Source organism: Ursus arctos, unplaced genomic scaffold, assembly GCF_023065955.2.
Source record: "Ursus arctos isolate Adak ecotype North America unplaced genomic scaffold, UrsArc2.0 scaffold_21, whole genome shotgun sequence".
NCBI lineage: Eukaryota > Metazoa > Chordata > Mammalia > Carnivora > Ursidae > Ursus > Ursus arctos.
This window is the reverse complement of record NW_026622886.1, coordinates 43,304,731-43,322,459: the sequence shown is the minus strand read 5'-3', so window position 1 is coordinate 43,322,459 and position 17,729 is coordinate 43,304,731. Positions and strand designations below refer to the sequence as shown.

Below are 17,729 nucleotides of genomic sequence, written 5' to 3'. Positions count from 1 at the left end.
TGATGTACTGCGTACAAAATGGAGCGTGGATTTCTCAGCTTACCATCCAGTGCTGTTGACTGTCTGGCGTTAACGTGTCTTTCCAGCCATGCTGCTCCGTTTTGTACCCTTGACTTAGTCTAGTCAAGTCAGGCTGTCTTCCACGCTCCCTGAAATCCCTGGGAATATGCCTCCTCTGTCCCTGTGCCCCCTCGGCTCAGTCTTTCCCTTCTGCCTCCACATGTTCAAGGCCTGCCTCCTCCTGAAAAGTTCTAGTGCGCATACCATCTCCTTTGTGGAACATTCTTTGATAATCTCAACGAAAATCATCTCCCATTTCTCTGAATCACCATGGCATTTTCTTTGTTCCTCTCTTGTGAGCCTTCATCACATTTGACCTTGACTGAAGACCATCTTATTTCCTTAGTGATATTTTTAAACTCCTCGAGGACAGAGACTGTGCTTTGCTCGTAAACACTTAGCACTTTGGCTTTTACTAGAGCTGCTCAATAAATTTATTACTTCATTAAGCAAACACCTGTTGAGAGTCTGCGATTAGTTCCCTGCCGACTCTTTTTCAATAAATGTTTGCTGGATTAAACAACACTCACAGATGGCGGCCCTCCTTCTAGATTCCCTTTGCTCTAATGCAGTTGGCATTTTGCTGCCAGAGCGATCGTCCGCACTGCTTGGGTCATTTCTCTGTTCTTCATAACGCCTTCAGTGTTTTCTTGTTATTAACTGCAGTAAATAAGATGCTTCAGCCTATTTTCTAGGCCCTATATTAACTTCTCCAAATATTTTTGAGCATTTCTAGCTGTCAAAAGACTTCCTTGAGGAAGATAATGTCTGGTTTTACCTTTAAGGATGGCGTTGGTCAGGCTCTGTGTGTGTGTGTGTGTATGCACATGGGTGCCTGCACACGTGAGATTGTGTGTGTGTGTGTGTGTGTGTGTGTGTGTTGGAGGCAGTGGTGGAGAGCAGGAAGGGGATTCATGGTTATGGGAGTGGCATGAGCAAGGGCATAGCAGTGGAAAACTGTGTGTGTGTGATGGAGACTACAAGGAGTTTGGTATTTGGGGTAGGTATGGAAGACTACAACCCGTGGTAAGGATTGGATTTGACTTTTTAGGTCAGTGGTTGTGAAATCGTGCTTGCTGGAATTCTAGGGATTCTGTGGAGCCTTTGGAAAGGGAAAAAGAAGACCTGAAAGGTCCTAAGGAGAGAAGGAAAATGATCTGAGTTGTGGCTTCTGTCAGATGCAGGCAGGGGCAGACTGTGAAGGGAGGACTTGAAGGGGTCAAGTCTATCAGCAGGAGCCCGTGAGAGGCAGTGATGGGGAGAAACAAGGATGGAGCAGAGACGATATTTAGAAGGCAAAATCAATAGGACTTGGCCATAGAAAATGGATATGGGGTGAGGGAGAAAGAAATGGGGAGACAAAGGCAGCTGACAAGTCTCTGGCTTAGGAAGGCGAGCGTAAGTGTATGGGGGGAGGAAGATGGGTTTGTTTGGAGACAGGTTGTGTTGGAGGTCCATTCTGGCTGCCCCATGCCTTACCCATGCGAGGTGTTTCCACTACTTTACAGCCGGAACCTTCTGCACTGGTCAGAGCTCTGTTCCCACCCGGCCCTCTCTGCTCGTGCCCATACCCGGGCTTGTGGGTCCCTCTGACAGTCTCTCTGTGCAAAGCTGTGTGCCTACCTGGACCCCGCTCAGTCCCTTCTCTCCCCCACCCCCACACAGCCTCTCTCATCTCAGCCCTCACCGACGAGGCTGCCTTGGTGTTCCTTCAGCACGTAAGAGTTTCAACAACCAACTCAATGCTAATTAGAGATGATTTTACATTTGTTGGCATTTTTTCAAATATGTTGATCTTATTTCTCTAATGAAGTGGTTAGTTCCTTAACGATAAGGGCCTCGTTTTACTCTGTATCCTCATAACACCTAGAGGACTGTTAAGAATACACCTGGTTGCTCAGTGAACACACAGACTCATAGAACATTAGAACTCGAGGCAGTGGTTTTCAAACTTGACCGTGTATGAGAAACCTTTCAGGAGTGTGTTAGAATGCAGGCATTTAGCCCATGGTGATTCTGATGCAGGTGGTTTTTAAACAACACTTAGGGAAACAGTGGTTTAAAAGAAGCTTAGAGGGGCACCTGGGTGGCTCATTCGGTTAAGTGTCCACTTTCAGCTCAGGTCATGATCTCAGGGTCCTGGGATCCAGCCCCTCGTTGCGCTGGGTTCCCTGCCCGGCGGGGAGCCTGCTTCTCCCTCTGTCCCTCCCCTCGCTTGTGCGCTTGCTCTCTCTCTCTCTTTCTCGCTCTCCCTCTCTCTCTCAAATAAATAAATAAAATCTTTAAAGAAAAATGAAAGAAGCTTAAAGATCAACTAACTGAATTCTCTCACTTCAGAGAGTGAGCATGTGACCAGTTCCTTAGATTGTCTTGTGGCAGACCCAGGACCAGAGCCAAGTGCTCCACTCCTGGCCCGCTACTTTCCCCCTACCACCCAGCACACCGCTTCCACCTTATTCAAAACATGTCTTTCTCAAGGCTTAGTTCCCCTTTAGAAAAATAAAGCAATATTTTATTTCACTTAAACGTTGCCAGAACAAAGGAAAGACATGTTGACATACACCATTTTTGTCCTATAGAAGTGTCCAATCTTAGGAATTAGGAGAAAAGAGAACCACCTCATTCCCCTGCTTTAAGAGAATCCTAGAGGGAAGAATGCAGGCTGTGGTTTGATTGATGAGATGCCATTTGAATGGCTTTTCTTCTGCTGAGGAAAACATCTGGGTGGAGATGAACTGAGCCTAATTTTGTACAACTATGTTTTCATGTTTTTTTGTAAAGCATGTCAGTCGTGAAAAAAGAAGTAGGATTTTTTTCCAGCAGTATCTAAATATAAATGTCTATTTAAGTGTACGTTGGTAGTTTGGATCGTAAATTGACTTGTTGGTTTTCCTTGGCATCATAGGGTGTTACAGAGAGAAATGGCGAATGTCATTTCAAGGCACCCTCTTTCCTGTATTCACTCTTTAAAAAAAAAATAATTCAATGGCTGGGATCCAATTATGGTGGGCCATAAATCTGTCAGCAAACCTGAAATGGCTCCAGATGAAGAATGTAGGCTGCGTGTAAGGTCTTTATTTTTGAGCTGAGGACGTGGAAGGATTCTCCCTGGTGGTCTTCCCCAGTTCTTTCAGTTCTCAATGCCACACACATAATAATCTGCTGGGTTTTTTCCTTCTGTAAATCACATCTTTCTCTCTCTCTTTTTTTTTTTATTAGCAATGGCTGGTTTAAAAAAATTGATAGTGTCTGGAAAAGAGATTTGGAGGATGCCAGTGAAATTGTATATATGGATTTCAGTAAGACGTTTGACAAAGTCTCTCATGACTTCTTTGAGGGCAACAGAGAGAAAAATTAGGTGCTGTTGTTAGAAGGGTCTGTAGGTGCTTGGGAAAGCCTACGCCAAAGTGCTTGTCAATAATGATTGTTACCTGGGGGAGTGCTCCGGGGCCATGATGTGGGATCTGCCCTTGGACTGTTCACTCTTTTTTCTTTATTTAAAGATTTATTTATTCATTTGAGAGAGAGCATGCGTACACGAGAGAGAGGTGGGGGGAGGGGCAGAAAGAGAGGGAGAGAAAGAACCCCAAAGAAACTCCTGTGAGCGCGGAGTCCGACACAGGGCTGGATCCCAGGACCTCGAGATTATGACCTGAGTTGAAACCAAGAGTCGGACACTCAACCAACGGAACTACCCAGGAGCCCCTGGACTGTTCACTTTTTTCCATCCGTGATGGCGTGGAAATTACAAGGATGTGGATGCTTGTGCAATAGAAGGATCATGTTTGATGAATTAGTGCTGTCAAAAATTGTCGCCGTCTGCTCTGCAAAATAATGTGTGCCCGTAACTGGAAGTGTTTAAGTGGTGCCTTTGTGACCATCTGTTGGAGATGCTCTAGAGGGAATTTCTACTGCAGAAGGAAGTTGAACTAAATTATGGTCACACGCCTTTCTAGCCCTAAGATTCTATTAGCGCACCATATTTGGCTCTAAGGTGATTCCTAACATGTCTTCCTTGGAATCTGTTGTAAGTCTCTGATTTACGAAGTTGGGGACCTCGAGCTTCTCAGGTACTCTGAGGACTGTGGTGATGTGTGGCGTACATTCCTGGCATACACTTGCCTTCAGATGTGAGACCTTCAAATACGTGAGTGAATATATGCGAAGAAGTACTAGAAACGCATTTGTTTCAGGAGCGCTGATTTCTTCTTTGAAGGACTAACTGAAAGTAAAGGATAGAGGAAGAAAGACCAAAAATAGAGAATGAAAGCACCAGTGGGGCCAGTTTTCTTTTTGGTCAGATGTCTGAAACTGAGTGGAAGCTTGAAGGAGCTTCTAGGAGCCCGGGCCAGTTACGCTGGGGCAGGATGGGGTGAAGTAGGGGCGGGATGGACTTCCCATTCCTTTCTTACCAGCTTCCTTCATGGGGCTGGACAAGGGACTGTTTTGGTAACTTTCTATATGACTGGCAAAAAATAATACACAAGTGAATCTTTAGCTGATTCCCCTACTAATTGTCTTCAGTGAGACATCTGACTTCATTTATAAGCAATTTTGAAATTCCTAGCATTAATAATTTCATCTTTTAAACTTGAATCCAAATGGCAGGGGTTTCTTTTTTTAAATTATCGAGGTATAGTTGACCTCTATAACATTGTTAGTTTTAGGCTAATGGCTTCCTGGGAGAAATGAAACTGTGATTAATATACGTTTTCTGGTGAATAAGTACTTGAAAGATTGAAGAAATATGTTTGGAGCAATTAAATTTTACTAAAATTAAGAGAGCAAACAGGATTACTTTCCTCCTGCTGATAGAGGGATATATAATTTTAAAATTCTGGAGGAGCACAGGTGCTTTTCCCATTTTTATTTATAGATTTTTAACAGCCTCTGCTTTACACCCTGTCACTTTTTTCTTGTTTTTTTTTTTTCTTTAAAAATAACAGCTAACGATTTTCACCTGGAACTCATTCCCAGACATTTGAAAAGGTGGTATCTTTGGAGAAAGCATGCAGCTGGTCACAAGATCATCCACTAGACTTAATTTTGTCCAGAAAGTTGACATTAAATGTCTATAAAAATCATCAAACAAAGCTTTGAAAAATAAGCACTACATATGAAGATAACTGATGGGTACTTTGTTAAAGAAGTAATAGGGGGCGCCTGGGTGGCTCAGTTGGTTAAGCTTCTGGCTCTTGATCTCAGCTCATGTCTTGATCTCGGGGTTGTGAGTTCAGGCCCTGTGTTGGACTCCACGCTGGGTGTGGAGCCTACTTAAAAAAAAAAGGAAGTAATAGGGAGCTGTGAATTACTGAATTACCCCACCTGTCACTTGGGCACGGAGGCAGTCAGACTGCCCCCATCTGCCACCCGTGTTCACCACCTGGAATGCCCAGGCACAGCTAGATTGATTTGAGAACTCACGCATTGCATTTATCAGTATTTTGTTCTTCTCTAAAGCAGGTATTGAAGTAGAATCTCTCCACCTGCTGTATAAGGAGCAGAATCTACCTCTTCACGTCCAAATCATAAAACTGATGTCTTTCCAGGATTGATAAGAATTGTTTTAGGCCACCATTTCAGACTTGGCATTTTTGCTTTTGTTTTTCAGACTGTTTACTCTATGGCTCCATTCCCTTTCCCACAATTGGCAGAGTTGAGGGAAAAATACACCTACAACATTACACCATTCCCAGCCACAGTTAAACCCACCTCAGTTTCTGGGTAAGGTCTCTTTTCCCCTCTGCCTTTTCTTGTTTTTATGATGGATGACTTAGTACAATGTGTTATTGTAACTTCCTATTTGTTAAGACCCAGACGTATATATTCAAAGTATTTCAGTACTTAAAATCTGAATGTCTCTTTCCCAAAGGTTTTGATTGAAATTCAAGAGAGAGACTTTTAAACCTGTACTTTCCAAAGAAGATTGGAACATAAACTAAAGGCATTTTAGAAACTTATTTAAAAATATCAAATATTAAACATTTTAATAATTAAAATAGTATAGAACAGGTGCATGAAGAGACCGTGAACTACTTTAAAATGTAAAGACTGAAATTGACAGATATATATGTATAAATTTAGTGTTTGACAACAGCATATCAAATCAATAGTGAAAAATATATTTAAATGGAAAAAATAATAAAATTAGCAGAAGAAAATGTGGAAGAATATCTTTAGTTCATTGGCACTGGGAAGGCCTTAATAACTGCCTCAAAAACACTAGGGAAAAAGTTAAGTACTTTAAAAATAATTTTCTACACAACTGAAAACAGAACAAAACCAAACCACCATGAGCAGGCACAAAAATACTTGTGAAAAAATATTTGTAATTGATATATCTCATATAGAAAGTTCTAGAAATCAATAAGAAAATGACCACCCATTGAAAATGATGAAAGAATGGGAATAGGTAGTTTACATGAGAGGCAACATCACTTGTATGAAGAGAAATGTAGCTTACAACTAGATTGAGGCTCTGTTTTTACCTGTCAGATTGATAAAAATGGAAAAGGTTGACGTGCACTCTGTTGATGAGACTGCACGTTGCTGGTTGGAGGTTAATTATTACAAGATTTGTGGCAGGCAGTTTGGCAGTGTTTCCCCAGATTATTAGTACATATACCCTTTGACCCAGCAATTCTACCTTTATGATTATCCCACAAATATATGTGTACCCCTGCAAAACACAGTACGTATAAGGTTATTTATGTCAGCATTGCTTATAATAGTCTGTGAGTGGAAACCACTCAGGTGTATGTCGTTAGTGGCCCGGGTCCATAACACGGGCTACCTGCATACAATATAATGCAGCAATAAAAACAGGACGAGGAAGCTCTGTGTGTGAATATGGAGAGACTTTTAGGTAAATAGATGCGAGGTACAGAAGAGTGTATATAGTATGCTAATATTTATTCAAAAAGAGGAGAAAAATTAGATTATATAGTTCTATTTGCTTACCTATGCACTGAAGAACCCATCAGAAATTAGTAACAAGGGTCATCTTTGGAAATTAGATGGGGCAGGGGCAGAAGTTGGACAGGGATGGGAGGGAGACGTTTTATATATTAGTTATATGTATACTTATGTATAAAAATTATGTATATGTCATTTAAACCATGTGACTGTATCGTTTATTTTTTAAAAACACCATTATTTTCTTTGAATATTTTTTTTTCTTCTTTTATGTTTTCCAAGACGACACAGTAAGGTCAGAGACAGTGATGAGGAGAACGACCCAGACGATGAAGATGCTATTGCTAATGCTGTGGGGTGTCTTGGACCTTTCAGTGGGCTCCTGGCCCCTGAACTGCAGAAGTACCAAAAGCAAATTAAAGGTAAAGAGGCGGCTTTCTGTGTAGGTGATCTCAATGTATTGGTTCACTATAGCAAAGGTATTATTATTGTGTCTGATAAATGCCTGCTGTTTCCTGGCCTGATTACCAGTATTAAAGGTCTTTATTAAAAGTGTCTTCTGTGTTACTTAATCTTTTTTTTTTTTAAGATTTATTTATTTTTGAGAGAGAGAGAGCGCGTGCGTGCGTGCCCACGCGCACATGGCAAAGGGGCAGAAGGAGAGAGAAACCCAAGCAGACTCCGTGCTGAGCATGGAGCCTGAGGCAGGGCTCGATCTCATGACCCTGAGATCACCACCTGAGCCGAAACCAAGAGTTGGTCCCTTCACAGTCTGAGCCACCCAGGTCCCTTTATCATTTAGTAGGATCTCTGTTAGGTGTTGCATACATCATGCATATTTCTTCTTCTTTCTGATGTGTTTTCCTCCCACTTTATCTGATTCCACTTTCTTTGCTCAGTTCCTCAGCTCAGAACCTGGCATATGATAGATGCTTATTACCACCTGCAGTTTAAGTTTAATTGATACAGACTGGCTTCTTTTCCATCATAGAAATGTACTCTGAAACATTAGGATAGCCTCTACTTGAATTTGAGTGATTAGAAACTCATTATCTCATAAGACATTCTGCTGGATCCCTCTGCTTAGCCCCTGGTTTCTAGTTGGGAAGAGATAATCTCCACCAACCAGTTCTTTTAATAGTTCTTTTGAACAAAACAGAACAAGTCTACTCCCTCTTCCACTGGACGTCTCATTAAATCTTTGAGAACAGCCATCATGTCCCCCAAATCCTTCTGTATGGCCCAAGTTCAGAGTTTTTCAAAAGGTATCACTTCCAGAACTTTTAATATTCTGCATATTCACCTTTTAATGCCCTGCTGTTTGGTAGTGTCCCTCTGAATTGGAGGCTATGCTGCATTTGTTTTTTTCTTGTGGAGAATGGACTCCCTGTGGTCTGGACCCCATGGATGTAACGAACTCTTTGGAAGCAGTTCGTGGTCCTCCCACTGTGTTCTTTCCTATCTTGGGTGACGGTTCCTCCTTTAGAACATTTGCTCTACCCCTTCTAGTTTGAAGACCGTTCTCCCTGGTGAAAGAGGACAGAGACCAGAGATGTCAAGCCCTACTGTGTTCTCTTTGCCCTCTGCTAGCCTCCTACTACCTTCTCAGAGTCGTGGGGCTATTTTCTCATTTTTGTTCTTTGTGTTCAGAAGGTTTATTTTTCTTCGGCTGTTTTTTTCTGCTTGTGGAAGTTTTGTGGTAGTCTGTTTCTCAAGCCTTCGCGTGTTTTGAGTTTTAGCCTGCTTTATAGTTTTGGTTCACGTGATTTTGGGTGTATGTCCTTGCTGTATACTCTCATCTCTTTAAATGGCTTTTATTTATTTTAATTTTTTAATTTTTTTAAATTTCTATATATTTATTTTATATCAGGCCACATACCAAATATTCTCTTATTTTCATTGATGGTTTTTAAACAACCTAAACTCAGCAAGAGTCCTACTGATTTGTTGTGCCCTCCATCCCTTCTCTTTGTGACCTGAATTTCAGCTTTTGGTGTTTAGCCACGAAATCAATATGTACTTTAACTCTAAATTTTTTGCATCTGCATTTCTGTAGTCTGGGTATGTGTCCTTTTTTTTTTTTTTTTTTTCCTTTTCCCCTTCTGTTTTTCTTTCTGTGTAGCTGTTATGTGCTTCAGGATGATAGGATCACTTTCTCCTAAGTTTTATTGTTAGCCTTTCTTGTCAGTTTTAAGTAAGTTCAGATTAGCAGGTCCCCTCTAATTTTCTTCTCCTCAAAAAGGTGTTTTCAGTGAAAAAGGAAGTAAATTTATCTGATGTTTAGGCTTTATCTGAATAACACTTTTAGTAGATGTTAGCATAGTTGAAATCCCCCATTAATCATTTTTTAAAAGGTTGTTCCCAGGCCACTTTCCCATATTGTGCTAGAAAAGCCTGTGTGGTATGTGTGTACGCTCTCACACAGCACTTATTTCTGCTTCTTTGATGTGATCTCAGTTTTATTTAAGGGCCAAATCTACTAGTTGTAGGCGTCACAGGAGCAGAAACCACATCGGACAAAACACGTATAGTAGACAGCAGGAAATGTTTGTTAAAGGGAAAAAAAAAATTCATTGCCAGAGATGTAGTGATCTGAAATTTTGATGATTTTATAGAATGTTTTGCTGTTTTTACCTTAAAAACTAACTTCTAATGACTGACTAAACTCTCTAATCAGTTCCTTATAAATCCTCACGCAGTTATATGCTAATCTCTAAACGGACTTTAGACACCTGGAGTTCTCTTTTCCTAATGGAATTTTAGAAAATGGCAGTGACTTTCATGTCAGAACAGTTGATCTTCGGTCTACCTAATGATCAAAGTGGTAATAAAAATCCGGCAGTGAACACATACAGCTCATTTCAGAATCCACAGTTAGGCTAAGAAAATGCAGAAATATTTTCAGAGCCAAAGAAAAACACGAACCAGACAAATTGTAGCGAACGTTTTTTTTTGGTGGTTCGAATTAAGATACTACCCCGGAGCATGGTGTCATCAGTGCTCATTTAGTCTCTTTCTCCTCTATGACACCGTGTCCTTCTGTCTCTCCCCTGGAGTGCAGAACCGAACGAAGAACAGAGTCTGCGGTCTAATAACATCGCGGAGCTGAGTCCAGGAGCCATCAATTCCTGTCGAAGTGAATACCATGCAGCTTTCAACAGTATGATGATGGAACGCATGACCACGGACATCAACGCGCTGAAGCGGCAGTATTCTCGGATTAAGAAGAAGCAGCAGCAGCAGGTGCAGCAGGTGTACATCAGGGCAGGTAATGCGATTCTCTGTTTGAATCGATTTCAGGTCTGTGTCAGCTTGTGAAGGAAAGAGCAAGTAGTCCGAGGATAGCCTCCGAATTGCCCCTCTCTGTGGCTCAGCATTCACAAACACAGCTAGCATGAGCTAACAGCACATTTAGCATCTCATTTCTTATTTTATCAGGCTCTACGGAAGAAAAAGACCATGGGTTCCTTTTAGGTACCAAGAACCAGGCAATCGATGGTATTAAACACCTCTTTACTATGTGTGCTTGTGGAGAGGGGTTGACGACTGATTCAAATGTTGCAAAAGCCATGCAGTCCTTGGACTTGAGACATTTTGGAGCTCTTGCCTCTGGAACGCATTCATCTGGGCGCTAGTCAATTAAGCTATAAGCTATCCACCAGTCATTTAGGTAGTTATATAACTGATAGTTGTGGTCAGAGAAAAAGGAAAAAAAAAATTCCTGTGTCTCACTGATGGGTCGGCTTTGTCTTGGGGGGTCTGCTGAGAAGAACGTAAGTGGGATGCAGTTGGAAATGCTCTTTTCCAAGGACTGTCAAACTGCCTTTTTCTTTTTAAATTCCAAAAATCGCAACGAACAGTCTGCTTTATTCCTTAATACATGCTGATTTGGGAAGTGGTTCGTCTCGTCCTAAGTGAAATCCTAATGATTATGATGCCTGCCTGGTGTTAATCAAACTATGAAGTTGACATGTTTTTAAGAGGCTTGCGAGCCTGTGACTGATCTTGCACAAAATCTGAACTTACCTTCCACTTATAAGGGGGAAGGGGGCGACTTCCCGAAGATTCCTACTTCGACCTGAATCATTAAGAAGGAAAGCTCAAAGGAGACAACGATAGCACTTTAATTTTCAAAATATTGGTTCATACGTATCCTCATTTTGTCCTTAGAGCAAATCTGTGAGGAGGGGAAGGATGGATATTCTTATATCCTTTTAAAAGATGAGAAAATGGTGGCTCAGAAAGGCTTAGCCAGGTTACGTGGCTTTGGTGGGTGGTCAGGCCAGGGCTAGACCCCTGTGTTCTGATTCTTTGTGTAGTCCCTTTTCATATGCAGCATACACATCTATGGGTGGGATGGTGAACAGGGGGTATTACCAGTGGGTATTAAGTCAGCCCAGTGCCTTGTACTGTAGTCAGGGATCCGTGAACTATGCGCCACAGGTCAAATCCTGCTAGCTGCCTGTTTTTATAAATAAAGTTTTATTGGAACACAGGCATGCCCATTTATTTACATATTGTCTATGACCACTTTTGCACAACAGTAAGATATTTACAGTCAGGTCCTTTACAGGAAAAGTTTGCTGACTCTTCTCTAGATCATAGTTTATGTGCTTCTTTTTAGGGAGAGATTGTTGCTCAAAGGCAAAGTTCTAGAGCATTGCTTCTGAAACTTCAGTGTGCATATAAATCACTTGGCGATCTGTTAAAACGAAGAATCTGTTTCAGCAAGTTTGGGGTGAAGCTGAGATTATGCATTTCCAACAAGGTCCTAGGTGATGCCAGTGCTGCTGGGTGGGGATCCCACTCTGAGCAGCAAGCTTTTAGAGGCGATGGTATACGGTGGGATTAGCAGTGCAGGTGGGAGTGGTAGCACGTGACCTCAGCTTCTGAGATGTAAAGGAAGGTGGTGAGGTTGGTGGCTGAGGGACCAACTTCCCAGGTTAGGGAGGACAGGAAGTTAGGGCCTTTTGGACCTCATAGCTTCTGTTTTTGTGGAGCAATTGGAGATAAAGTCATTTGCTTGGGAGTAAGCTGGGGGACTAAGGTGGGAGAGTAGAGAAAGTAAGGAAGCTTTGGATAGGTCATTGGATGGAATGGAAGAGGGAAAGGAAAAGATTGTTCAGTGGCTTTGAGGACCCAACAAAATAGGAAATTAATGAATTTGAAGGGCTTTCAGTCCACCTGTCTGTGTGGTCCCCCCACCTTTTTCGAAAAGATAATGTGATTTGTGGGTCCAGGGTTGGGATTTTGCCAGGCATAAAGTCATGGGGATGTGGAGAGTGTGTGGTTTTTGATGAAGCAGCAGTCCCAGAGATCAGCCATGTATCTAGCCTGGTAGGGGTGTAAGTGACCCAGACACAGACGAGGGTGATGGGATGGTTGAAAGATCAAAGAACCAAGGTCTTTTTGTTTCAGTACCATAGATGGCTCTATTGAGAGCCCGAGTGCTAGAAGAGTCAAAGAGAAGAATAGGAGTTAAATATTTTTCAGGTAAGGTAGATCTGAGTGATGAGGTTTGGGATAGGATGGGGGTGGTTGAAGAAGTATGAGGATGGGTCAGTCAGAGAAACACTAAAGTAACTGAGAGGGGTGATAGAATATGGGGTGAACAGGAGAGAGTTGTCAGCATTTTCAGTAAGGACTGGAGTGTGGCCAGAGGTAGATGACAATAGTCGAGAAGCGTAGAAGTGAGTTCAGCTGATGACATGGACGTCAGGAGGAAGGTCGTTCACACAAAGGTGGTGGGGCCTTCTCCCTGGGGCCGTGTGTGTTTGAGCATCATCTGAAATAGGGGCTTGGTTGTAGCCACGGGAGGAGGAGGACAATAATACTATCAACAGTGCCCTCCAGGAGAACACAACTTTTGGTGCTTTCCAGTTTTCGATCTGCTTTCAAAGTCCATTGAGGAACCGGGAATGGATTTTCGTAGCTAGGCCCAGGCATCGGGGAGCAGTGACTTCACTGCGTTATTACCACCTTCTTATCACTTCTCTCATCCTGCTGTCTCTCACTTCATAATACACAGTATGTTCTTTTCCTACCTCTCAGAAACTAACAGCTGATAATCCATATGGTCATAGTGTTTGACTTATTTTAGAAAAGTCTTCTAAGATTTTCTAGATACAAGGCCTCCGCCATTGTTTCTCAGAGACAAAAACTCTTGGGAAGGAACAGTAGAGTGTCTGCACTTGAGTTAGTAATGAGGGGCTGGAGTCCGCTTCTTCTGTATCCTCAGCCTCGTGTATCCCCCTCTCTGAAGAGGACGGAATAGGCACAGTGGGCTCTAGGGTTGAATTCAGTTTTTGTTCCCTTCAGTCACATGGCCTTGCCAAAACCTGGGAAGTATACGGGCAGGATCGGGGGACAAGCTGTCTGTGATTCCTATGCCACGACGGATGGTTTCTCTGTGGTCTGTTTCATCCAAACTTTCACCGTTTCTTTCAGACAAAGGGCCAGTGACCAGCATTCTCCCATCTCAGGTAAACAACTCTCCAGTTATCAACCACCTTCTCTTAGGAAAGAAGATGAAAATGTCAAACAGACCTGCCAAGAATGCTGTCGTACACATCCCTGGTCACACAGGAGGCAAAACGTCTCCTGTCCCCTATGAAGACCTGAAGACAAAGCTCAACTCCCCATGGCGAACTCACATCCGAGTCCACAAAAAGAATATGACGAGGACCAAGAGTCAGCTGGGCTGCGGGGACACCGTTGGGCTCATAGAGGAGCAGAATGAGGGCTGCAAGACTAACGGCCTGGGGGCAGCGGAGGCTTCCTCCAGTTGTGTAGCAACAGCTGGAAAAGAGGGCAGCTGTTCTGAAGGCAGCACAGGGAGGACGATCGAAGGGCAGTCTCCGGAGCCTGTGTTCGGGGATGCCGCTGCCGATGTGTCCGAGGTCCAGGTGAAGTTAGAAGCCTTGGAACTGAACCGGAGGGATACCGCTGCTGTCCCCGAGCCCAAGGCACACCCGCCCTGCCAACAGCACTTCCCGGAGCGGCCTGATGCCCCTGGTGAAAACAAAGCCCCCAGCAAGCCTCCCCAGGGCAGCCACCCAAAAGCGCCCATCTTCAGCCCTTTCCCCAGCGTCAAACCACTGCGGAAGTCAGCCACCGCCAGGAATTTGGGGTTATATGGTCCTACTGAAAGAACCCCAACCGTGCACTTTCCTCACATGAGCAGGAGTTTCAGCAAATCGGGTGGTGGAAACAGTAGCACTAAGAAACGATGACGGCCCTCGGAAACGGAATCCCGATTCACCTTCTCGTGGCCGTATAAGGGTTCCAGCGGAATGGCTCGTAAGAGTTTTGACTGTCCAGCGAAAACGAATAGATAGGTTCAGAGATGAACACCAGTCCGTGAAAAGGGGAACTGGAAGTTTTGTAATGGGAGCTAGAATAGGTACGTGTCCCCACCCACCGATAACTGATCCAGTGAATTCTCGTGGCGGAATAAATATCGTAGTTTTAAAGTGTGAAGTTTTCCCAATTTTTCATTGTGAGTTGTTTAGATAAGACTGTGCATCTAGACTGTTAACCCCTCTTCCTTCTTCCTGTGCTGAGGGCCTTCAGGGTCCCTGTGACCACACTCCCCCCAAACCTTCTGGTTCTCTGGGTGTTACTGACCCTTGAGCATGCACAAACTAGCTTGCTAGAACAGAAACTGTAAAAAGGATGTAAGTTTCTTAGTTTGCAAAAAACTTCCCGATTTCCCTCTCCCTGCCCCACCGAGGGAATGTTTGTGTGTGTGTTTTTCTTCAGTAGTTTTTTCAGCCAGTCTCAAGATTGTTTTTTTTTTTTTATTCTTATGCTACAGTGCAGGAGAAAAATGTAGATAGCCTTTCTATTTCTGCCTGCAAAATGAAGAAAACCTCTATCTGTTGAAATTTAGGTTGGTCCTCCAACTCGAAGATCTTATGCAGTGAACACACATGGGATATGCATTAAACAAGCGCCCTGAGCAGCTTGCTGATTCCACGAAGCTTTTCCCAAGATTCCTCTTCTCCTCTTCCGAAGAGTTACGGTCCTCAGTGGTGGGATGCCTCGATGGGCTCCACAAGGAGCTGGTCCCGCATCTTCCGCCACGTAGCTCATTTACCTACCAGCTCTTCACGGCAGATGCCGCGAGGCCCCTGCTATTCAAAAGCCAGAACATAGCACCTGCAATTCTGTTACTTGAATTTTGTGCTTTTTCGATTGGAGTACTTTGTTGAGGACTTTGTTACTTGAACACTGCCTTTCTTGAGAGAAGGCGTTAGTGCTTTTAGCTCTCTCTTACCCACCTCTTCCCCGGTCCCAGCGGGTCAGAGACAGCACCTGGTATTTCCACTATGCAGATGGGAACTCTGAGCCACAACAGAGGTGAGGTAGCACCTCTGACCCTCACGGTAAATACCCCTGGTATTCAGTGTGACTGTGCCAGCGCCGTAGGCGGATTTAATGTGCTTTGTACACAGATGCATTGGCTACATGGGTTCTAAAAACCAAGACCGGGAAGCCATTCACGATGCTCCCTCCCGACTCGGAGGACCTTTCTCCAGATGTTACAGAGCCCTGTGATGGCGTTTCACAAAACCAGCTCTAACCTTTTTACCCAAAAAGGTGGTTCATTTTAAAAATGTTTCACGCAGCTGTCATTTGTCTGAACAAAGGCTCACGCCACAGTCCCTTTCTCTTACTGTCATTAGAAGAATAGACTCAGCATCTTTAGCCTTATCTCTGAAAGACCTTGGCCATGCTTGCAGGCCTAGTGTTGATGCAGTCGATGTTAATTTGAGCTAATTGGGTTGCCAGTTCTGAAACCAAAGCTATAATTTTAGAGAGGGCTTTTACTATGAGAGGTATTAATTTTTATAATAGAGAATGTGGTTGTGTGGGCTCTTTTGAACAGAAAACACAAGAATGACATACAGTGAGAAAAGCCATTTTATCCCTTCTGTGGTATTTTTACCCCCAAAGGAGCCAAAGATGGAAAATATGACTAATAAGTCATTGCGGTTTTGGTCTTGAATTCTGTGCCGTCTGAAGTTAGCATGCAGCTTCTTAAAAAGCAGCGATGCCCACCACCTCTGTCTTAGGAAGAGTGTAGGTGGAATGTTGGGCTTACTTTGCATTCCACCCCCAGGGGATGAGACCCACTGCATTTTCCAAAGTTAAGCAAATGATATGATTTTCTTCCATCTGCTAAAACTTTACAGATAAGAATGATTCCACCTTATATTCTTTTCTCCTCCCCCGACCCACATGAGTCAGAACAGACTCATCCCTTTGAGGGACGTCTGACTCGAATAGAGAATTGTTCTTTCTTCTCTTGAGGGGGCTTGCTGCTCCCTGAGGGTCTGGGCTTGGGGAGGCGGGGCGTGGGGTGGAGCCCACTCGCCACCCTCCTGAGGATGGCGCTGTTGCTGTCTACAAAGCGTCTTGGCATTAGCGCATGCCCCGCCCGTTTCCCGGGGTTGGTCTTTCTGAGAAAGGGCTGGATGCGATGGCACGTGCTTTGGAATAAGCATTGATCCCAAATGAAGGAAAGAAGAAATGAAAGTGTAATAGTCCTTTGAGGTAAAAATGACCTTGTCAGGATTTTAAAAACCGACGGATTTCTGTGGAAGCACGCTCTGTACCAATAACGTGCATGCATTGTACCATGTACTCACAATGTGAATTGGTCAATTTTGGAGCCTTGCCACCTTTAGAAAATGAAGACATGCGCAGTAGCCTGAACCACACAGCATGTGCAAAGACCAGTATGGACTTGTTATCGTCCCTGTGTATTGGACACTGTGCAAGCACCAGAAATACTTACCAAGTAGCAGTTTCTTTATTTCTAGCTATGTCTGTCCCGTCAACACTTGTGCGGGGAGCCGGCTCCTTCCGATGCTTCTGCACCTCAGTACTCTTAACAAAAGCCTCCAGATGATTTAAACCTAGTTTGTAATGTTGACCTCTGGGCTGTCACTGAAACACTGTATTCCTTTTTTGGGTCTCTGTTGTTGTTCTGCAGAATTGTACTGATTACAGAGATATGTGCATAAAGATTCTCATTGTAGCTGTTGTGCCGTTTTCTCTCCGAGCGCATGCATAGAATATTGTCGTGCCATTGACATTCCTCTTCAACTTTCCCCCCTCGCTGGTCACGTGATCCGGGGACCCGCCCAATAAGCTCCATCCCTTCCTGTCTAATCACTGGGTTGCGAGGTGGTCTGTGACCTTTGGCGAACTTGGCAGAACAGCGGGTTCCTGAGTATGAGTAAAGGGAGAGTTTTTTTTAAGAATGTGTGTGGCAATGTATGTGTGTGTATAAAAGTAACCTTTAGATTTGTCATTTTCCTTTGTTTTAATAAAACAGAACAATAAGAATGCAACTTAGCTTCCTGGTCTTGTGGATCCTAGATGACTGGAGAGTTGTGACCACGTGTATAGCTGCAGCCTGCTTCCCTCCTAAAGTCTCCCTTGACTCTTTCTCTCTTTCTTTCTTTCTTTTTTTTTTTTTTTAAGATTTTATTTATTTATTTGACAGAGAGAGAGAGAGACAGCCAGCGAGAGAGGGAACACAAGCAGGGGGAGTGGGAGAGGAAGAAGCAGGCTCATAGCGGAGGAGCCTGATGTGGGGCGCGATCCCAGAACGCCGGGATCACGCCCTGAGCCGAAGGCAGACACTTCACCACTGCACCACTGCATCACCCAGGCTCCCCTCCCTTGACTCTTTCTAAGCCACTTTTTTGCTGCCTACAGCAACCATTTGAGGCAGTATTTAA

At 43.6% G+C, this 17,729-nt stretch overlaps 1 protein-coding gene across 2 annotated transcripts in view; it reads left to right on the top strand.

The window, feature by feature from the left end:
* TBC1D30 (TBC1 domain family member 30) overlaps window positions 1-17,336 on the top strand; it is a 79,522-nt gene extending 62,186 nt beyond the window's left edge. The window contains exons 10-13 of one of the 2 annotated variants that reach the window (XM_026500102.4): window positions 5,672-5,784; window positions 7,258-7,397; window positions 10,037-10,243; window positions 13,423-17,336. In XM_026500102.4, coding sequence (XP_026355887.2) covers window positions 5,672-5,784; window positions 7,258-7,397; window positions 10,037-10,243; window positions 13,423-14,207 — 1,245 coding nt within the window. In that variant the 3' untranslated portion in view covers window positions 14,208-17,336. The remainder of the gene's footprint in view (window positions 1-5,671; window positions 5,785-7,257; window positions 7,398-10,036; window positions 10,244-13,422) is intronic. The other variant, XM_026500104.4, reaches the window with a different exon arrangement.
* Window positions 17,337-17,729: the final 393 nt, after the last annotated feature.